General features: G+C 37.4%; 5 protein-coding genes across 5 annotated transcripts; 1 reads left to right on the top strand and 4 right to left on the bottom strand.

Annotated features, from left to right (window-relative positions):
• Positions 1-535: 535 nt before the first annotated feature.
• Positions 536-6,068, bottom strand: LOC145906737 (lysosomal protective protein-like). Its single transcript, XM_082994191.1, has 10 exons — positions 5,896-6,068; positions 5,441-5,552; positions 5,203-5,340; positions 4,493-4,651; positions 4,196-4,287; positions 3,803-3,899; positions 2,900-3,070; positions 2,371-2,513; positions 1,880-2,129; positions 536-1,402 (listed from the first exon to the last, which is right to left on the bottom strand). The coding sequence occupies exons 1-10, from the start codon at positions 6,051-6,053 to the stop codon at positions 1,316-1,318; spliced, it is 1,407 nt and encodes a 468-aa protein (XP_082850317.1). The 5' UTR covers positions 6,054-6,068; the 3' UTR covers positions 536-1,315.
• Positions 6,069-6,269: 201 nt separating this feature from the next.
• On the bottom strand, positions 6,270-10,358 carry LOC145906736 (lysosomal protective protein-like). Its single transcript, XM_082994190.1, has 10 exons — positions 10,099-10,358; positions 9,662-9,773; positions 9,422-9,559; positions 8,994-9,152; positions 8,662-8,753; positions 8,504-8,600; positions 8,196-8,342; positions 7,491-7,633; positions 6,739-6,988; positions 6,270-6,399 (listed from the first exon to the last, which is right to left on the bottom strand). Exons 1-10 carry the CDS (start codon positions 10,287-10,289, stop codon positions 6,313-6,315), a joined length of 1,416 nt encoding a protein of 471 aa, XP_082850316.1. The 5' UTR covers positions 10,290-10,358; the 3' UTR covers positions 6,270-6,312.
• A 1,841-nt stretch (positions 10,359-12,199) lies between these two features.
• LOC145906735 (lysosomal protective protein-like) lies at positions 12,200-16,693 on the bottom strand. Its single transcript, XM_082994189.1, has 10 exons — positions 16,520-16,693; positions 16,252-16,363; positions 15,958-16,095; positions 15,698-15,856; positions 15,541-15,632; positions 15,387-15,486; positions 14,793-14,960; positions 13,606-13,778; positions 13,056-13,302; positions 12,200-12,640 (listed from the first exon to the last, which is right to left on the bottom strand). The coding sequence occupies exons 1-10, from the start codon at positions 16,675-16,677 to the stop codon at positions 12,557-12,559; spliced, it is 1,431 nt and encodes a 476-aa protein (XP_082850315.1). The 5' UTR covers positions 16,678-16,693; the 3' UTR covers positions 12,200-12,556.
• An 825-nt stretch (positions 16,694-17,518) lies between these two features.
• LOC145905918 (asparagine synthetase domain-containing protein 1-like) lies at positions 17,519-19,839 on the top strand. Its single transcript, XM_082993246.1, has 4 exons — positions 17,519-17,554; positions 17,733-17,945; positions 18,144-19,327; positions 19,547-19,839. Exons 1-4 carry the CDS (start codon positions 17,519-17,521, stop codon positions 19,830-19,832), a joined length of 1,719 nt encoding a protein of 572 aa, XP_082849372.1. The 3' UTR covers positions 19,833-19,839.
• An 88-nt stretch (positions 19,840-19,927) lies between these two features.
• On the bottom strand, positions 19,928-21,190 carry LOC145905919 (ATP synthase F(0) complex subunit f, mitochondrial-like). Its single transcript, XM_082993247.1, has 5 exons — positions 21,142-21,190; positions 20,983-21,077; positions 20,716-20,841; positions 20,159-20,275; positions 19,928-20,096 (listed from the first exon to the last, which is right to left on the bottom strand). The coding sequence occupies exons 2-5, from the start codon at positions 21,032-21,034 to the stop codon at positions 20,068-20,070; spliced, it is 324 nt and encodes a 107-aa protein (XP_082849373.1). The 5' UTR covers positions 21,035-21,077; positions 21,142-21,190; the 3' UTR covers positions 19,928-20,067.
• Positions 21,191-21,576: the final 386 nt, after the last annotated feature.

Raw genomic sequence — 21,576 nt, 5'->3', positions numbered from 1 at the left:
CTCACTACAACAAATATACTGCTAATTTTGCTGCCAGGCATGCCTCTTCTGGCACCAGAAGAACAATTCTGATTAACTATGTACACTCTTGGCCTTGTAAAATCGGGTTTTTAGGATTTCTTAGCCTGTTTCTAGAATTACATTGAAAACTGAAAAAAAATCAACGTTCAGTCCAACTCTCCATTTCACATTGGCACGACACAAAGATATTCGCTTGCGATGACTTATGCCTCGCCTTTATTTAGGAAAGTTTTGGATGCGCAACCAGCTGTAGTTTCCTGTAAGACTCGAAACTTGTCTAAGAACGCATCCTCTTTCTCCGGCATTTGGATGTCGAAACTTCGCTACCATTAATATCGCCGAAAAGCCTATGGGACAATCAGAAGCGTTGAATGGGCAAGCAACTGACGCATATCCTTCACACTTTCGCTTACAGGAGAACAACATTGTTTGACGCTCGCCCTCAGGTTTGCATTATATTGTATATAATCCACGAAAATCGATGATTATCAAAGACTTAACCTAAACTGCTGTAACAACGTGCATTTGTGGAAGAAATATTAGTGGGTTGGAATGTGTAAAACACGCCATTGCTATGCACCATGTGCGTTGTATATGTCGCAATTGGGGTATTGGAAAGATTGCCGCGGCCGTCCTGCTGAACCAGCTGATGTCGTTACTTCGGATGGTAATCGCAGGGACCACTCTTAAAATATCTGAATGTAACTATTTAAATCATTGCCTGACACTCAGAATATGGCTGTAGGTACATGTTGCATAATCAAACAATGCGAAAACACGTTCTAAATTGCATGGTTTTAAGATAATATGCAGAACAGCGTGCCTGTGACATGACGAATACATTCTACAACGAACGAGATGGAACTTTCAGTAGTGCATAAAAGTGAAAGCATTCGTACAGAACATGAGACTCGATACAAGTGCGATTGACATAAAATACTAAATTACATTGCACTATTATAATAAAATACTTGCAATGCATGACTCCTATCATGACAAGAAAGCTCAACTATGATAATAAAAACATAATACAACGCACAGGCAATCAAGTTAAAGTACTTTTGGCACGGAATGTATATCAACGTGTAAAATATTGCGCGTGTAACGATCCTATTAAAATAAGTAATGCACATGGAAATGCTTCGAAAAATTATTGTGTACATTGTGTAGCAAAGGTCTAAACGCACGTTGGCAACACACAGGGAAACTTTTGGTAAGCTTTCACTTTACTTTAGCCATCGTGATGTGTAGGAATGATGAATCTAAACAAGGTGTCCAAGCTGGTTCAGTGGTGTTACATAAACGGCTGATCGTTGATGAATTTATCAAACATGGCCAAAGCGTAGGAAGGTCTCCATTGCGGCACCAAGTGTCCAGCACCCTAAATAAACAGATGAAAAACATATAAGTGATTTGAGACCTTTGCCGTTGGGTGGTATATTTACTAATGAGCGATACGTGTCTTAACGAGGTTTATATACAGCATATGTCTTATAAGCAGACAAAAATATTTTGTTGTTTTGCTTTGCCGTGTTTGCTATGGAAAGCGGTTAAACAAAGACAGAAACAGAATGTAGACGTTACTTTTACAAGGCCTCCACAGACAGCTCCAATGTAAACATTTTTCAACTTGTTAGAAATTATATCGTTTACTCGCGACGTAACGAATTGACAAAAGTATACAATTATCGTTCAAAACGCATAATTTTGTTTGTTTCGATAGTAAGTTGCCGTTTTATTTCTTCTAGTATTATGCACACTTTTCTAATCTCATTTTTTGTAATAACACATTTACAATAGACTAAAGAAGCACACAATCTTTCTACATTTCAAAGTAGCAAGCAAACAACAAACTTACCCTGATGGTGGTGAAAGTAAGCCGTTCATACACCCTTGCAAAACCAGCCACCTGGCCATCGACCAACCAGGGCGCATGGGACAATTTCGGTGTCTGTTTCAATGACTCAGCGAACCACTGGTCACCCAGGAAGTTGCAAACCATGTCTGTGTCGCCGTTGTAGAGGAGGACACGTACGTTTTCATACTTGAAAATCTTGTGGTATTGCGGGGTCATGTCTTGGTAATTTTTGGTGTAGTTGATTTTGTTGCTGGGCGGAAAACGTGTTCAATTTGACGCAAATATGATTAATCTTTTTGAAATGATTATTTTAGCGTACTTTTTGCCACATTGAAATACAAGAATAATTAAAACAAAAATGCAAGTCGGGTGTAAGTGCCTGTAACAGGCTAAGTCAAATATCAGCATTTTAACAAATTCAAGAACATTATGATTTTTCATAATAATTTTTTAGTCTACCATGCAAATCTAGCTTTACTTTTTCAACTCACTTGCAACTGGTCCAATCTGGAAGATCGGTCTTGACGTGCAGGGCGCTCTTAACGTCTTGTCGATTCAGCCATTCTGCCAAAGCTGAGTTGTTGTAACAAACGTCAGCATCGCTGAATTTAAAGGGGCGTGGAACTTTTTTAAGCTTTGAAAAAACGAACTGTTTAGCTTTATAATGTTAATTTTCGAAAAATAAACCATGCGTATGTGCGATTCGATTCGTTGGCCGAGGCAAAATTAGCCACGGCATGCAGGATTATGTTTGAACAGAGGGTAGAGTCTTTGATGATTACTCAAGTTGTAGAAACCAATCACCAATTAACAGAAGCGCCGAGCGCATGCTGGGTAACTGTGGCCATCGAATTGGCTTCTAAACTTTGAAGGTAGCATTTCATAGTTTGGTTTCCAAATACTTTATCCAAGCAATACCAGAAGGGTACGAGACAACAGGTTGGCGAATACAAAAGGAAAATAGCAAGGGAAAAAGTTAGGAACCATTTGAGGGCTACGTGAAGCCCAAACGTCACCTACCTTCCAAAAGTATTCTTTCAGCGCTTGGACCTTCGGGTTCTTAACGAACAAGTGCGACATGTCCAGCTGGTAGCGGAGAGAAGAGGAAGGGGTCATATCGTCGTCGCAGATATCGTAAAGGGCGTATGCGTTCAAACCGGCGTGGAATATCCACTGGGATACTTCTTCCACCTTGGTGCGGGAATATATGTGAGAAATTACATGCGGTAATTGACGCTTGAACCGCGTGCTAAGAAGAAAACCTAATTGTGGTTCTTGCCTTTAATTTATAGGGATGCATATTGCTCTTTTAGCTCTGCCAAATTTGATTTGAAAAGTGGTTAAACAGAAACAGAACATCAACCTTAGTTGTACAAGTCACCACACATAGCTTTAATGTAAATGGAAACCTAATAGGATTCTTTCCAAAAATAACCTGGGTTCAAATACTTGTGGGGTGCAAAAAGTGTTGCAAAAATATGTGTTGAGGTTCCCTAAAGGGCCGTCGCGAAATGTGTCATTTTTTAGTTGTTGGACCGTCGCCAGCTTACTTGGATGTGTTCTACTGTATTGCATGGTAAACTACGTGCAGTAAAAATAGAATTATCGTACAACCCCCATGCAAATTCGTCTTACATAACCTATAAATATCTCTGAAAAGGTATTTCCGGATCCGTCGTAGTAGCATGTTGGGATGAGTCCTTCACCCGCCCATGAAAGTTAGGGACAAAATTCTTTTAGCATTTTTAAAACACGTGTAGATTTTAGTAGTTATCCAGATCTATGCATTTAGTTACTCGTGGCCAAACACCGTAAACACAAGACTTCACATTCAAAAAACAGAGAAATATCCAGGAAGAGATTGTATTTACAACTCGGGGAAACGGTTCCCATTCTTGGAACACAAAACGCACGTATACTTACAGCGTCCATACAGGCGCCTATCGGGCTATCGTGGAAGTTGCAGTTTTCTCTCGTCGCAGTTCCGTTACAACATAAGGTGGTCAACTCCTTCCATAATCTGTAATCATTGGGAGTAATAGGGTTTGTAATACAAAAAATCTTCTGCAGTTTTTGAAATCTTGTATTTTCATGGATCTCGAGTTTTGAACACCAGATGTTAAAATCGCATATTTACATTCTTTGCATCAAAGATGAAATATTTTTCTGTTATTTAAATATCCCTACGCTCAGAATGATGCAAATTTACGACAATTAACGCGTTATAAAAGAACAGCTAGACGACCTTGAGGAAATTTACAGCAGGTAGTACTGTTAAGGATTTTCAACTTTGATTTGTAGCTTTTGCATACTTACACTTCACCGAAAAGTCCATGATAGTAAGCGTAGAATACCACAGAGTTGTCATTCATTCTGTAGTTGCTCAAGGAGTTTCCAATGGCCATGCCCTGCACAACACAAATACATATTATAGATGTATCGTTTGTTGCAATCTCCAACTACAGCTGCAAAAGCTGAACAAAAATGGGCAGCTACGAAAGACACTAAACACTACAGTATTGCCTGGGCTGCCAAGCCTGAAAACCTCACTACAGTATTATTCATAAAAAATCTGGGAAATTCGTGCATAAACGGTGCGTAAAACGACGATACCTTGAAATTGAATTTTGCACTTCCCTCGATGATTCTCACAGCCAGAGTAGGAAGATACACTCCTCCGTAACTTTCCCCAGTGATGAAGAAGTTGTTGCTCGAATATTCAGGAAACTTTTTCAAGAAGTCGATCAGGGCGTTGTAGTTGTATTGGGAAACCTGAAAACACGTGGCTGTAGATTGGGTTGTCGTTTCGTCATGATATGCAACTATTTCCTTTTTAATGTAACGATTATACCAGGTGGCGCGTAATGTTTTTTCTTTATGTTTCCTACAAGAAATTAGCAAATAAAAAAAAGCCTTAAACAGAAACATAAGGGTTTGAAATAGCATGGCTCTACTTAGGGCATATTTGCAAAAAGGTACATTTTTAAGCAACAGGTCAAGCATAATTGGCATCACATTTGTTTTCGCCATTTCAAAGCACTATAGAACTCTTAAAAACATGTATGGGAAGTCTAATGGCAGCAAAGACTTAGTATCTGATATTTTAACATAAGAAGTCCTTTGTATTTACTGTTGTTTGTGTTGTATATTTCGCCTATAGTACGACAGAAAATAATATTTCTATTTGAACAAGTGATACTGATGATGCCGAATTATAGGCGAAATATACACACTGGGGGATATCTGCCAATTTGGAGTCGGGAGTAATAAAGGGTTTCGAGGTGGACATTATTAAAGAAGACAAAACGGTTTATAATTTTTACCTGGTCGTCATCTACGTCCATGTCGTTGTTGTCATCGTAGGAAAATCCAACACCGGCAGGTGATTCGATGTAAAGCATATTCGCTATTTTGTTCCAACTGTGTCCGTTGACATGGACGGTCTCAGCGTCGGTGATGATCTACAAACATTTACGTGTTGCTGTTCGAAGCCGAGCATTAACAGCAGTCCAGTGAAAGGAGCAGAAAATCTAGTGCGCGACTTGATAAATGTGTCTTTACCTGTAAGGGTCCATTTTCGGTGAGAAATCCCATCACAGAACTGCATCCAGGGCCGCCATTCAACCACAGAACTAAGGGGTCGTTGACTGGGTCCTTCTGTGATTCCACGAACCTACATGTTATGGGATAGAAACGCTTATATTGAAAGGGACATTCTACACAGACAGATGTTTTCGGTTGATTTAATTTGGCGTGCTAGCAACAGTCTTCAAAAAGTTGTTAACACCACAGTTTAAAGCAGCGGTTCCTTAGCAAGTTAGGCCCAGCGGACTGCGGGTTTATCTTTAATAATTTTCCAACCACACCAGAACCAAAAGCATCCCGTACTTCAATTAGAATTTCCAGTCAATTTGAAACAAACTGACGGTAAACCCCTAAACCCTAAACCCCCAGATGCACTTTGATTGACAAGAATCTTGCTTATATTCAGCGGTTATAGCACATGATAGGCTTACCAATAGTGAAAATGCTTGGTATCTGAAGCAGTTAGATATCCCGAGTACATCTTGTACGTTGGCATCTGGGCCAAGCCTGGAATACTCGTGATCAGGTCGCCGGACGGGGCACCAAATGCCAAAGCCAGCAGCTGACAAAGGATTATTACTCGAAACATGTTAATTGCCTACAATTACAACTGTACCCTGGAAACACCGCAAACGTTGTTAGTCGTTGAATGTCAACAAGTAGGTTTGCACAAAACACAAAAATGTTAAACATCGATTTCATGAGGAACTTCACACTTGGTTGTACAAAGAAATGCATAATATGCAGAAAAGAATGCATAAAATCATACTTTTGCTATGGTAGCGAATCCAAAAGTAATTTTACAGGAAAAATTTTGCATATGCAAGAAAAATGTATACGAGCCAATTCTAGCCCAGCGGCTGATTATTTAGAAACTTTTTTAGCATGGCAAGGGTATAAGATGGCTTCCACTCCGAAGTCATGTGACCCGCACCCTAAAAATGTAAATACTTGATTAAGGATTTCTTACCTAATGGATATTTCATTCGGTAGTTATACATTCTTAAAGTTTAAACGACTAAAAAGGATAATCTCAATGCTTATTAACGGTTTTTCAATATTATCGTGCTCCATTATGACCTACTGTACACTTACTTGCCTCGCTGGTCATAGCATGTACAATAATACTTACTGTTTGCAATCATGATGAACGCAGTTATGTGCGAAACGTTTGCATAAATGTAACTCTAAACGTCACAATTCGAGGTTTGCTATTCCTATTTCAAATCATTCGCTCAAGTATTTCGCACCCAAACTCACACAATTATACTTACACGTATGGTGGTGAATACAATTTGCTGAAAGGTCTTTGCAAAACCGCCCAACTGGCCTTCCACGTACCACGGTGCATTGGGTTTAAGTAAGGTCATGTTCAAGTTGTCTACAAACCAGTCGTCGCCCAGGAAGTTACAGACTATATCCACGTCACCGTTGTATATGATCACACGAAATCCAGGGTTTTGTAGAAGTTTCTTGTACTGCTCTGCCATGCTTTGGTATAACGATGTGTAATTGACAGTTCCGCTGCAAAAAAAAAAAAAAAAAAATTTTTAAATTGAATTTTTCGTTTTTTAGCTTTTGTGCATATCATTTTGAAGAGTTACTGTCATTCAAAAGGTAGTTACAATTAAAACGTTTGATAAAGAATAGTGACGTGCCGAATCCAATCGGCCGAATCTGAGTTACTAATCACGGCATTTTTTCGTTGTCGTTATTTGTGCGCCATATCGATATTGCTCAAATCTTGAAGACAATGCACAATTCCAAGAAACGTTGTCAAAATTTTAGACCAGGAAACTTTGCTGTCCGCATTGAGATGTGACCGTATATCAAAATATACCAACTACTTACTCACAATTTTAAAGCAACAATGTCTGATATATACTGTCCTCAGGGAATATATTCCACAGTTTAAAATATCAAAAGCTTTCAGAGGTATAAACATATTGCATGAATTTTGTGTATTTCATATCGGTTTTATTGTAGAAAAATGTCAAAACAAGAGCATAAAGATGCAACGACTAACCTGCAAACTGCCCAAGGAGAAAGACCGGCTTTGATATGAAGAGCTTTTCTAACATCATGTCTGTTCATCCAGTTAGTCTCGGCAGTAGAATTGATGCAGGGCATTGTGTTTCCCAGCCTATCACCTCCATATTTGTGGAATTTCTGTGAAAATTGGACCAACTTTTCTCAACCGATTGGCAAACTTAATCCCTGTGGATTGACATTAGAACCACGCACACACTGCACGTATTTAGCAACACACTGCAACGTTTTAAGTTGGTGCGTCAGAATGCAGTATGCACTGCACACACATAAAAAGAGACAAACAAATAAGTGTTAACAATGGAAACAGGTACAAATGGTGGTTTATGAGTGAGGTAATGTTATTTCAGGTAATAAATGTCATTGTAGCGTTGTTAGAGTTTGATTGTATTTCAAAATGCATTGAAGAGCATTGTGCAAACAAGCTTATAAAACTGGTCTTAAAACCATAGTTACAAAGCACCACCTCCCTAAAACTTATTTAATTGGGCTATTACTTGATTTAATTAGGTTTTAACTTCAAAGTTGGAGGACATGACTGCATTACATACCAAAAATCATGTGATCCATTCTTGCACAATCACGTCATGACATCGCGCTTTTCCAAATTAGGTGTAAGTTTGTAGTTACATAACTGCAAAGTTAACTTGGAAAAGAAAGCAATTGTTAACATGCTATGTACCTTTTTTGTGAAAGAATTAGTAGTATACAGGGTTGCCATAATAAGATCATATTCGGATTGCCTTGTTTGAACTCCAGTACTACAGTCAGTGTAGATTGAATACCGATTCACACCCAATGAGTAGAAGTACCCGTATGTCTCTTTTACCTGCATATTATACAAGCTTATAAATTGGTTTCAATTTCAAAACGGGCGATGTAAAATCTGATAGGAAGTTTTGCTGTGATTTTGCTAAATGTGAAAAACCTGTAAAGTTTATCTTAAAAAAAAAACTGTTTTGTGAAATTAGGAGCAACCTTGCAACCTACCAGGGTTTGGCATTGTTTGTTCTCATTGAAGACAAAATCACAGCTTTCTCTGGATGGTGTCCCATCACAACACTTTGTTGTTAGTGCCTTCCATTGACTAAAAAATATTATTTGGGCATTTCCCTATCTAATAAAGTATCATTTTATAAACTTTTTACCTGTCACCAAGCAAACCATGATAGTAAGCATAAAACATGATTGAATTTTGAATCATAGGAACACTGGTGACTCCATTTCCAATGCCCATACCCTGTAGCATATATTTTTTTTTACTATAATCATGAATGCAAAGAAAGGTTAAGAGTCCAAAAATATTCCTTGCTCAGTTCTTGAACGTAAATTTAATTTTTATTCACACATGTTTTAAAAAAGTGACAAAATACAAAAGCGTTTCAATTCTGTTTTATTAGATACAGGACAAGATTACAAACACCATATAAAAAAATACTTTTAATGGTACATGAGCTAATCAAAATATAAACGGTCGTACCTGTAAGTTCATTTTAAAACCACCTTCTTGGATTCGAACACATAACATAGGAACATAAACCCCACCATAACTTACACCAAAAATATACAAAGGGTGTGGGAGATATTCTGGGAATTTGGTAAAAAAATCTTTCAACGCATTGTAGTGGCTTTCTGAAATCTTTTGAAAATTTGGAAAAAGTATTGTTATTTTCATGAAAGTAAAGTTGCAAAAAATAATTTAAATGCAGTAGCCTATTACACACAAAAAGCGAATTTTTTATTCACTCACAAAATTACATCTATATTCATAGGAATTTGGCTTGTGGACAATTGCAAATTTGATTTTTTCTAAATGATGACATCTACCAAGTATATACTGACGACAACATCAAATAGAAAATAGCACAAATGGTAAAAAGAATTTGGGTAATCTAGATAACTTCCAACCTTATCATCATTTGTATTCAAATCACCGTTGTCATCATAAGAGTAACCAACACCAGCAGGAGATTCAATATACAAAACGTTAGCAACATTGTTCCAACTATACGGGTTAGTTCGAAGTGTGTTTCCATCACTGTTTACCTAAGATGTCAAAAGTATTTTTAGCTTGCTTCATCATATTCAAAAATCATTTTATTGATAATTAATTTAGTCAAGATATGATCACTTTAAGCAACTACTCACACGGTAAGGGCCATTTTGAGAAAGAACTCCATCGACTGAACTACAACCAGGTCCACCAAAAAGCCATAAAACCAAGGGGTCTTGTTTGGGGTTGCTTTGCGATTCAACAAACCTGTTCACATGGATCGGAAGTTGTTTGTTATGAACTGACAACCCTTATATTGAACATGTATGGTAAGATGCAAAAATTAGAAATTAGTTGTGATGTACCTAGCAATTAAAAAGTTAAAAAGTGGCATGTACAAGGGAAATAGTGTAGGCTACTTGGTAGTTTTAATGGGCCTTTACACATTACCAAAAAATAGACAAACGAAGATGAACACTGCTGTATAAATAATTGTGTTTGTACAACTGTTGGTTAACAAAACATAACTTTATTAATGTGTGAGAATATTGGTAAAAAATACTAAAATCAGAAGAAATGCCAACATGCATACCAGTAATGAAAGTGCTTTGTCGAAGATGCATCCAAATATCCTGAATATTGCCTGAACGGAGACGGTTTCGAGAGACCGGGAAGTCCGGTTATCAAATCCTTATTAGGCGCTGCGGAACTCAACGCAACAAATACCAAGAAACATCCCAGTGGGGTTAGGGCAAAAATTCTGCGTCTTAGCAAAACTTCCATGTCTACTAAACGTGACTGCAATCCGCAAAAGATTTCGAAATGTCAACAACGACGTCACGGCACAGACTTCCTGCGGGATTTGGGACGCAATTTGAGCGTAGCGCCATATGACGTCACAATCGATCAGCTGTTTTGTTTTGATGGTAACGGCATGAACTCATCGAAATCAAATGACTAATATCGGATTTTGTATTTGTAGCCGTCGTAAGAATGATATTGTGCGATCAAATGAGTTTGAATTTAGGGGGTTGGTATTCGAAGAGTAATTTTGGTTGTTGGTTTAAGTTTGGAATAATCGTACATATCAAGAAACAAAATAAGTTTTGAAAACTGAAAATAGGCTTTGACCACCAGGTATCATAATGAATTATGAATCTGACGCTCTTCTGGTGGAGAACAACAAATATACACCTCTTGTTTAAAAAAGATTGTATTTTCTGACGTTTCGCCTGTACGTACGACTAGGCTTCTTCAGAGAATAAAACAACCACAGTAGCGAAGCGAACCAACAGGGCAAAGAAATTGAGCGACGAAAAAACAAAAGGGCGTAACAGCTAAAACACAGCGGGACATAATTCAATGGACAACATCGATCATGGGTCAAACATGGGAAACAAAAGTCACGAATTGTTACGGGCGAAATTGCGGAACACGGGCGAAAGTACTTTTCCATCGTTCCGATTTAAAACATTCGGTAGCGAATTAATATAATAATTTTCCACAACCAACCGTTTTGCCAAAATTGTTTCTTGTTTTAATACTTTTGCTTCCTTCCAATTGATACGGTGGTCGGTGTCAAGCATGTGGGCACATAGGGCAGATTTATTGGGTCACAATCTTTTTTAAACAAGAGGTGTATATTTGTTGTTCTCCACCAGAAGAGCGTCAGATTCATAATTCAAAATAAGTTTTTGCAAAAATTTATGTTGCTTTTCAAAATTCAATTCATTCAATTCATTTTATTTCTCGCAAACGTCAGCGAATACGCACAACAACTTGCAGCAATCATTTCGACTGGTGACGTGACGAAGGACCGGTGGAACCATTCTTGGTCATAGGACCGGCCCTATGGAAGGTACGGGCGTTGCAAAAAGAAAAACACATATCGGCAATTGGAAGAAAAACTTTTCATTTTTTTTTTCCTTTTATATTAACTAGTTATATATTTTTTTGTTTTTGTTTTTTTTTGAAAAAAACAACAACAACAAAAGATGTGTTACGTATCTATCATTAATAAGCTTAGCAGAACACATTAGACGGTGTGAAGATATATCTGTAACAACTGAAGCACATTGCGTGATCCTAAAGTTTCGCACAATATTTTTTTTGTCTCAACCCTTTTGTCATCTGGCTCGGGACCATCAGGAAGACTTTCACGTATTATCCACGTCACGTTTTCCCAAACTTTTTTGGCCGCGGACCCCATTTTGTAAACCTGTTTTTTCCTCGGGCCCCCTGTCTTACGTCACATCATTTTGCAACGTAATCAGCGTTGAAAATTCTACAAACAACATAAACAATAACGAATATCAACAATAGCGATAAGTGTGTGAATCTTACGTCATGGACGCGTAGTGAAAGAAACGAAAAAAAGAAAGAAAAATTTAAACAACTTTGAAATCGCAAGACACAAGGATAGAGTAAGTACCATGTACCTATTGTAAAGCTTACGAAACCACTCCAGTTATGAATCACTGCAGTGATTATTGCTTACGCACTGTATAAAACGTAATAATTGTCTTTTTTGAGACATCATTACGGATCCCCGAGAAGTCGATGCGGACCCCGGTTTCGGATCCCCTGATCTACGCTAAACACTTTGACAACCACTGATGTCTATGCTTTCACCCAGAACTAATGCTACATTGTGTCCGTATTTGTTTCTGCGTATGTAAAAAAAAACACCGAGGTCATTCCGTCGTATGTATTCTAACACTTGCTATTGGCACACAATCAAAAAACATAAGCAAAATCAATCTATGAACGCACTTGAACTTAAAAATCACAAACACGATACTTGATTAGTGCTACAAATGAATAATCTTCAATCAGGTGGGTTTCAACACAAAAAAATGGCACAAAAGAGATATATGTACATAAAAGTAAACACACTCATTGTTCATTTCAAACACAATGTCATCAAAAGAGGTTCAAAATGCATGATGTTGTGTGCATAGCAAACCAACGAATGATTAAAAAGTATAGATTCGTTGTGACGATGGCGTCCATGGCAACAGTGGTCAAAAGAACTGGATGAAGACTGCTGTTTAAAAGGGCGCGTTGGTTAGAAACTTCTCGAACATGGCGTAAGCATATTCCGGGGCCCATTGTGGGACCATGTGGCCCGCTCCCTGGAAATAATAAAATAGGCATTGTAAAACTTCAAAGCAATTTCGGCAAGCGCATGCGCAATATGATTATTTTAGTTTTGGATAATTTGGTTTCTAGTTCTCTCTAAACCTTAGAAATCCATCAAGCATGCCACACAATATCCAACTTTGACATTTAGGGGGATTACGTATATTAAAACAACAAAAAAGAGTGCCCAAAAGTCAAACATCAGTAAATAAACAAAAATTACATCACTGGATAGCAGGCGAAACGTCAGTGAATAAAGGTTACGTTTTCAATGTGCCAGAAGAACAGACTATTAAAATACAATATGCCTGGCAACAACAGAAACATTATATTTGCATAATTACATCATGGACACACACACACACACATATATATATATATAATATATATAAGAGATCGCCCACTTACTCTAATGGTTGTAAATCTGATACTTCCGTATGCTTTGGCGAAGCCGGCGACTTGGCCTTCGAGATACCAGGGCGCACGGGCTTTTGTGACTGGCTGCTTCAAACTCTCAACAAACCATTCGTCACCCAAGAAATTACAAGCCATGTCGGTGTCGCCGTTGTACAGAAGTATGCGGAAGTTTTCGTGTTTAAGGAGCTGGTGGTATTGGGCGGTCATGTTGGAGTAGATCATGCTGTACGCGATGTTGCTGCAACACAAATTAAAATCAGGGGGTTTTACACGCATAAGAAAAAAATTGTGACTGAAATAACAATATCCAATGACACCACGGTAGAGTTAATAGCGTTTTGGTATTACTTTGCACAAACTGGAATATGGAAAGTTGGTCTGCCGACTTCCACATTCAAATGTTTAGAAAGCAAAGAATGTGAGTAAGTCTGCTGGCAAGCACATAGCGTTCGAGATTTCTATTAAAGTACGCCGGTTAATGCGCAATGCAAATTAGTTCCCGGTATATACGGGAGAACCAAGCACAATGCAAACTTCCAACCTGCACACAGACCACACCGGAAGTCCAGCCTTAATGTGAAGAGCACTTCGCACATCCGGTTTGTTCAACCAGTTGGTTTCGGCCGTTGAATTGATGCAAGGGGGTACGACTCCCCCAGCCTGTCCGCTTTTCATTTGCTGGCTTTGTTTTTTCGTTTGGTAGAGCGACAGTTTCTGTAAAGACCAACGTAATCTCCAAAGAAGGAAGTACACGATAATAGCGGTATAGAAATTGCTTATAGTGCACGTATTGTTCCACTCCAGTTTCGGAACGAAGCGCAACAACAAATATAGAAACTACATTTATGATCTATAAACCTATCTATGTCCACCCATGGAAAGTTACAAGGCCAATATAGACTTCAGAGGTGCCTTGGGTTACATTTCCAAAGTATTTTGATGACAGACTATTTTTTCCCATTTTGTTCACGTTTTGTATTGCATGTAAGCAAACCGCATACGCAAACACTGGGTAGCATAAACAAGTGTCACGTAACCCTTTTTTCGCGGAACACTGCAAAGTTGAGGAGAAACAACTGAAACGTCAGAAACACAAAAAAAACGAGATTTTCGCGAAAACTGTCATTATTGCGTTCTCATTTCTAAGGTTTCATTCAGCAAGTGACAATAGGGCAAACATTCGGATATAACAATTTATTGGCTAGTTACAAACAAGAGGTTATAGTCAGTTGCAGGATTTATTGCAGCAATGGTGGATGTCAAATATTAACAGCTTGCCCACAGACTTTGTGTGACTATTGTATCAAAGTTAATAATGTTGTTGGCGCCATGGAAAAAAATCAAATTTTTCAGCAATTTAAACAATAGGGTCACAAGACTATCTCCCATGTGACTGGATCATGGGACTGCTAAATGGAAATAAACAACTCTCTGCTTGAATGCACAACGTGTGCGGTTCAAGAGACAAAAGTAATTGAAGCTTAGCTGAATATAATGCCATTTACATACATGCAAAATTAATAGACACTTTGCAGTTTTTGACGTGAATTGTTATTCTAAAATCCATTATACCCAATTTTATTCAGTTTTGCCTTTTTTTTTAAATACTGCTTAGCTGTTTTATAATCACTACCAACAAGCATAAATTACATTACATTTATGCAAATATATATGTCAATTGTTCATACTTTCAAATTTCTATGTACTTCAATAAAGAAATATTCATACCCTCTCAGAAAGGCTTCGGAATTTTTGAACCAGTTTGTTTTTTGTGAACAGGTTTCTCATGTCGTGCTGGTAGCGTTGCATGCCTGTTCCTTCGCCTCCATAGCAATCAAGATACAAAGCATACTCATTCAAACCACTCGAGTAAACGAGCTCATTAGCTATCGCCACCTGAAAAAGTACAAACCTTTAAAAAATTACTTTAAATCAAGTATTAGGCCGGGTCCACACTTACGCTTTGCGGATTAAGAATCCGCCGGCGCGAAGCGTGAGTGTGGACCTGGCCTTATACATGAAAAGCATGTGCTTGCTAACTTTTTTTTTATTTAGTTTAATTAAATATTTAGTTCTTTGTTTACATATTTGGAAGTGGAAATGATCTGTAAGCAGGACACCGCATCACTGTTATGACCAATCATCATGCTTCTTCAGAGCATGCCAATCATGAATTATTCAGTACATGTAGTAAAAAAGTCATCCATGACAGCATGAATAAAACTTTAACTGGCAACGATTGCTTTCGTATTCAAAGATTTTGTAAATCATGACAACACTATATCATATCCCATCCACCACTTAACACAGAAAAACACCTACCGCCGACTGGCATTTTTCATTGGGGCTGTTGTGAAAGTTGCAATTGGCCGGAACACCAACCCCACCGGTGCAGCAATGCATCGTTAAATTGCCCCACAAACTGAAAACAAACAATTGAGCAAATGTTTTTTATGTTTTATTTGCCATGGCTTACCTCGCACCAAATATACCATGGTAGTAAGCAAAGAATACAATAGAATTATCATTCAATGGAAAGCTGCTCAAGCCATTTCCCACAGCAATTCCCTGCATACAATAAAGCATAATATTTGTGAATATTTTGCAGGCCTTGAATTGAATATGCAACTTACCCTGAAGTTTATTTTAAAGCTTCCTTCCATTATTCGGACACTCAGTGTTGGAATGTAAATTCCACCATAGCTTTCACCCGTGACATAAAAGGGATTTTTTTGAAATTCAGGAAACTTCTTAAAAAAATCTACGAGTGCATTGTGATTGTGCATCGCCACCTAAAAATAGAAAACAACTTGGTTGGACAATTGGATATTGGCAGAAATTAAGTGTACATAAAAAAACTTTTCTTGCAAAATCTAAATCTATTTATATTCACTTGATCATCATCGGTAGCTGTGCTCCCGGTTTCCTCATAGGAGTAGCCAACTCCAGCTGGTGACTCAAGGTAAATCACATTGGCAATTTTGTTCCAACTGTATGGATTGTTGTACAATGTCTCTCCATCATCATTAACCTTCAAAGAACAAAATAACTTTGAAGTTGAACATTTTTCTTTTCCAAACTTATATTTATTGACATTTAAAAAAAATTCTTGCTACATATATTTTAATTGATCTATTTATCAGTGCAAGGCATTTAACAAAGAAATACTACATATATGTTCACAAACATGTAATGGTCCATTTTCTGAAAGAAAGCCATCCAACGAGCTGCAGCCTGGCCCTCCATTCAGCCACAACACAACTGGATCCTCTGTTGGTGAATTTTGTGATTCCACAAACCTAATTGCATAATATATACTAATTAACATTTTTATTAAGGTTATAAAAGATTCCAGACAAAAATTTAAATTATAATATTTGGGCTATTTCGCAAGTAATGCAAAAAACTTCCCATAATAGGTATTGATGCAACTTTTGACTCAACAACATGTATACCAGTAGTGAAAGTGTTTGTTGTCAGATGCATCCAAATAGCCAGAGTACATCTTGTATGATGGAAAAGGTGAAATGCCTGGCAGATGAGTGACTAAATCATCTGCCTTTGCTGCCAATGTGCATGCAAGGCCAGCAAATACAAGTAACAAACGTAACATGTTTAAAATACTGAGGGTATCTGTAAACATAGTTAAATAGTGACACAAAATAACGTACAATAAATCAAAAGCATCCATGCAAAATTAGTTGTTTATGTTATATGTATATCGAAAAAAACAACTGCGCGGATGAACAATATACATAAAATAAAATGGCATGCTGAGCACCGATAAAACCATAAAGGTTATCGAGTCAGGTAGCCTATAATATACACTGTGCATATAACTGAAACTGACATCAAGACTGAAGGATAATTGCAATGTAATCGTTTAGGGTTGGTGGTTCGAGTACGGTAAATGAACCAAAGAAATAAGTCATGACATCTTCTGACTACAGTGACTACTACCGTAAATGAAAAACAAATCAAAAAATTAGTAGAGTTTATTGCGTATAGAGAACCCCGTATCTAATAAATTAATAGAACCACATATCTTACGTTGCCAGAGAACTACAATAAAAAACTGGAATGCAGTAAAGAACAAACACACTGCGGCAAAACGGCTACACACAAAGGTTCCTTCTTGCAATATCTTCCCTTTAAACTGAAATGTCTGCTGATCACCGGCCCGGATGTGACGAAGAAAAAAACCTAGAACGCCACATGATCAATTAAAAAAAAACAGAAACTGTATTTTATTTCAGTAAAGGTCATGAAAAACAATTAGTATGACTTTATTCATTAAACTAAAATATAACGCGTAACCCAAACTTTTTATCAAATGATTCGGAAAATTCCTGAATAGAAAGCATGAATAGACAATGTAGTTTCCCTACCGGTAGTTCCCCAACACACATTGCCTTGTTTGTTCAATATAGTTGTAGATTATTGTGTTGACGGTCATGTGTGGAATATTTTGCTCGGTCAGAACAAAAAAGGTAGTAGTACGTTAACAAATTTTCGTATTACGTAACAGGGCTTTTCTCTATACAGTATATTGTAATGAATAATCGAAGTGGCAGTGAAAGTTCAAACCCTTTATACAATTGTATAATTTTGCGTGTACAAGATAGTTTTTTTAAGTTTAAATTAAAACCGTTTGTACAATCATTTTAGGAATGCCCATCAGAAGACAGCCCGGTCGATGAGGGGTTACTGCGACGTGGGCCAGACCACCAAGGTTTTTATAAAACGGAATGTGACCATTTTTCTCTCCATTTCCAAGCAACTGTACTGCACATGAGGGGTGAGGTGATGGAAAAACAGCCATTTGTTGCAGAAAATGGAAACATTTTCTGTTGGAATGGAGAAGTATTTGGTGGATATAAGGTAACACTGAGTACCATTCACAACAAATTTGTCCTTAGTATTGTACTGTTCTTGTGTTTTGAAAACTGTGTATAATCATGGTATAACATTTATGTAGTAGTTGTAGTTTACACAGAAGCACAAGAATAAAGTATTTGAAGGCTGGTATTTAGCTGGCAATGGAAGATGTCTGGCCAGTTTAATAAAACATGATTTTAGATACCTGACAACAAAAGCGACACCACCGCAGTGGCAACTTCTTTAGATCAAGCAACAACACCATCACAAATTTGCAACATTTTGGCTTCTATTCAGGGCCCATGGGCTTTCGTATACTTCGAAAAGGTCTCAAGTAAATTATGGTTTGGAAGAGACTACTTCGGTAGAAGAAGTCTTTTGCTGTCAACAGGCCCAGAAGGTTTGATGCTTAGTTCTATCCGAAACAATGGCAGCAAAAAATGGGTGGAACTTCCAGCAAGTGGAATATACTGTTTAGATTTAAGTAAAATCTCAAATGATCAACCAGAAATTGTTTGCTACCCATGGGTTCGGTTCACTGACAACACATCAAAGGAAGTGGCAATTGAGGGATGGATTGTGAATACAATGGCACCAATACAGAATTATTTGTCCACAAAGCAATTCAAAATCAACACTATTATGCCTGATGTTACTTCTGTGATGTTGGATAAGAGTAAAGCCATACAAATGTTGGAAATCTATTATGCTAAATGTGCTGTTTCAGAGGTATATGAAGAGTTTCTCAAAAGCCTTCAAACTGCTGTTCAAAAAAGGTTGGAAATCTGCAATGAAAATGCAACAAGGCCCTTGGGCATTTTATTTTCTGGGGGAATTGACTGCACTGTAATTGCAGCATTGTCTCATCTCTGTTTGGCCACAGGAAAAGTAATCGATTTAATTAATGTTGCTTTTGAACAAAAAAAATCCAAAAAAGGCAAGCAACCTGGCCAGATCAATGACAGTTACATGGTACCAGACAGAATAACTGGTTTAGCATCATGGCAGGAACTGAAAAGGCTCTTTCCCAATCGTCAGTGGAACTTTATAACTGTAAATATCACTGTGGATGAACTTATTTCAATGAGAAATGCCCGTATTGGCAATTTGACTTATCCCAAAGAAACGGTGTTGGATGACAGTATAGCATGTGCTATCTGGTTTGCAGCGAGAGCAAAGGGAAAAATAATGGAAGAAAATATGATTAAAGACTACACATCTGATTGTAGGATTATTTTGTGTGGTATAGGGGCAGATGAACAGCTAGGAGGTTATTCACGGCATAGAGGAATATTTGAAAATTGCAAAGATTGGGACCTGGTCGGTCAAGAAATGAACATGGACATTGAAAGGATTTCTGAGCGAAACATGGGCCGGGATGACAGGTAAAATGACTCCTCTCCTTTAAATTTGTGTAGTGAAATATTTTGTTAATATTTACTAAACCTTGAATGTAATTAAATAAAATCAACCTATTGATACACGCGATTTAACTGCCATTCCACACTTCAAAGACAAAATAGTGCGTCAATTATGATTTATTGCCTATGTGTTGGTTTCTAGTCTTCATGTACAATTTCCTGACCTATTGGACATACTTTTAGGGTGATATCAGATCATGGAAAGGAAGCAAGATTTCCATTTCTTGACGAGAATGTAGCACGAACCCTTGCAAAATTGCCGGTTTACCTCAAATCAGACTACAGGCTTCCACATGGTGTGGGAGAGAAGATTCTTCTGCGTTGTGCAGCATACAAACTTGGTTTACGTGGAGCAGCTATTTTGCCAAAGCGCGCCATACAGTTTGGCTCCAGAATCGCAAAGGCAGAAAATCGTAAAGAAAAGGGCAGTGATAGTTGCCCTAGATTAAATAATGATAACACCCTGTAAAGTTAAGTTTTTTTGTTGCATATTGCAACTTCCATTGTTTTTCAAGTTCATATTTTTGTACACTGGTATAACAAGACCTGTTTACAGGCAAAGACTACAAGCTTTCAACAGATATTTATTGGGTGAAAACGCATGGTTTATAGTTAAACAGATGGTTTGAATAGAATGGAAAACAATTTTTGAACATCCAAACAATATCCAATAATTCCTACAAAAACTCTTAAACCAGAACTTTTTAATGGTACCTCCTCTTCCTCTCAGCCTCTGCAAGTTTACATTAAGTTATAAAATTTTTATCTAACAAGGGTTCACATTTTGACACTTACTTATTCTGGAGTATTCTGCCAAATAATTGACGATGCCGAGTGAAACAGCCAACATGGCATAAAAGTTACCCCCGGCCTTGCGTTTCAGAAGCCACTTGGAATGTATGCCATGCTTAACTACATGTGAAACAAAAGGACGAATTCTCATTGCAGATCTCATCACAAATATTTGTTTGTTAAATTTACATTTGCACTTCAAGTTGATAGCACCAATTGCAGAAGATATGAAAACATACTTGCAGAACATGGTCTTACACTTATGAATCCAAAATTGGAATTGACATGGACATTTGCAAAATTTTACCGATGAGCCACAAATGGTTGGTGGGGGACACAAATTTGGGTGTGTCATTTTGTGGTTGCCAAATTTTAGTGATAACACATTTGTCAAGTTTTCATGTTCTTGAATGTTTATTTACTGATTCAATGCATGTATGTTGTCAACTACCAAAAAAGTCTGTTGAGTTTGTGGACATGGGAACTAGTCCACACAACTTCTCGCCAATAAAACACTTGGTACAAAGTAAAATTTCAAGAGCACTGTGTAAGTAACTTACATCGCTTCACGGAAAACCACATCCCAAGTGGAGACCAATCTCTTTTCATCAGCCATTGTGGAATTTCATAAAGTTTAACATTTCGAAATAAGCGTGTGTCACCGGGGAGTTTCATACCAGGTTCCACTGCAAAACAGGGATTTTACTTGATACAAGAGAACATACGTGTTCACAAATGTTACAATATGATCGATAGCACCAGTTTCATAAAGTTCTCAATCGTGCATCGCCTATTACGTAAAATTTGAAAAACGAATAAAAACTCACTTTTCTTGCCGAAGTACTTTGGGTGTACAGCTAAGTCGGGTGAATTTGCCATGTTTTCTTTTTCTTCAACACAGCTGCTAACAGAAAGTAACGTCCTAAAAACAAAACAAAGATTTGAGGTATAGGTATTTTGAATAAAAGTACAAACAAATGTACGACCTTCACCGAAGAGTTTATCTGCAAATGCTACAGAAGTTGAAACGTGCTGTTCCGCAGCGACAGATTATTTGAATTAATTTTATTTAAAAGATGACATAAAATTGGACGGCTATGGACAAAGTTATAATTAGCCATATTTGTTTAATATAATGATATTATTGTGAAATATAGTTATATACGTGGTACAAATGTGTCACAACAACATTTTATTTTTGTACCGTCTAGGAAAAAACTTGTGGTCACATAGACATCAAATTGAAGTTGCAATTTTTGCCAAGAAAATATATAAGTAAACACCTAAAATAACTTAACTTTTTCAAACAAAGTACACGTCTGTAAACGTCTAAATTTACTTTGGGCTGGTAAACATTTATAGGCTGCCTTATATCATTTATATGAATATTTTTAAAAATGCTTGCATCATCAATAACCACG

This window comes from Ascidia mentula, chromosome 6 (assembly GCF_947561715.1).
Source record: "Ascidia mentula chromosome 6, kaAscMent1.1, whole genome shotgun sequence".
Classification (NCBI taxonomy): Eukaryota; Metazoa; Chordata; class Ascidiacea; order Phlebobranchia; family Ascidiidae; genus Ascidia; species Ascidia mentula.
The sequence above is the reverse complement of the archived record's forward strand: the minus strand, read 5'-3'. Positions and strand labels throughout refer to the sequence as shown.

Coding starts and splice junctions, on each gene's coding strand:
- LOC145906737 (XM_082994191.1), bottom strand. CDS start 6,053: ATGTTTCGAGTAATAATCCTTTGTCAGCTGCTGGCTTTGGCATTTGGT. Junction 3,071..3,802: donor TAGGCGCCTGTATGGACGCT/GTAAGTATACGT, acceptor TCCCGCACCAAG/GTGGAAGAAGTATCCCAGTG. Junction 2,130..2,370: donor CCAGATTGGACCAGTTGCAA/GTGAGTTGAAAA, acceptor TTTTCCGCCCAG/CAACAAAATCAACTACACCA.
- LOC145906736 (XM_082994190.1), bottom strand. CDS start 10,289: ATGGAAGTTTTGCTAAGACGCAGAATTTTTGCCCTAACCCCACTGGGA. Junction 9,153..9,421: donor TGAATACAAATGATGATAAG/GTTGGAAGTTAT, acceptor AATTTTCAAAAG/ATTTCAGAAAGCCACTACAA. Junction 8,601..8,661: donor CATGGTTTGCTTGGTGACAG/GTAAAAAGTTTA, acceptor AATATTTTTTAG/TCAATGGAAGGCACTAACAA.
- LOC145905919 (XM_082993247.1), bottom strand. CDS start 21,034: ATGGCAAATTCACCCGACTTAGCTGTACACCCAAAGTACTTCGGCAAG. Junction 20,842..20,982: donor AAAGTACTTCGGCAAGAAAA/GTGAGTTTTTAT, acceptor CCTGTTTTGCAG/TGGAACCTGGTATGAAACTC. Junction 20,276..20,715: donor GTGGTTTTCCGTGAAGCGAT/GTAAGTTACTTA, acceptor TTTCACATGTAG/TTAAGCATGGCATACATTCC.
- LOC145905918 (XM_082993246.1), top strand. CDS start 17,519: ATGTGTGGAATATTTTGCTCGGTCAGAACAAAAAAG. Junction 17,555..17,732: donor GCTCGGTCAGAACAAAAAAG/GTAGTAGTACGT, acceptor CAATCATTTTAG/GAATGCCCATCAGAAGACAG. Junction 19,328..19,546: donor AACATGGGCCGGGATGACAG/GTAAAATGACTC, acceptor ACATACTTTTAG/GGTGATATCAGATCATGGAA.
- LOC145906735 (XM_082994189.1), bottom strand. CDS start 16,677: ATGTTACGTTTGTTACTTGTATTTGCTGGCCTTGCATGCACATTGGCA. Junction 16,364..16,519: donor AACAAACACTTTCACTACTG/GTATACATGTTG, acceptor TTATGCAATTAG/GTTTGTGGAATCACAAAATT. Junction 15,633..15,697: donor GCTTTAAAATAAACTTCAGG/GTAAGTTGCATA, acceptor TATTGTATGCAG/GGAATTGCTGTGGGAAATGG.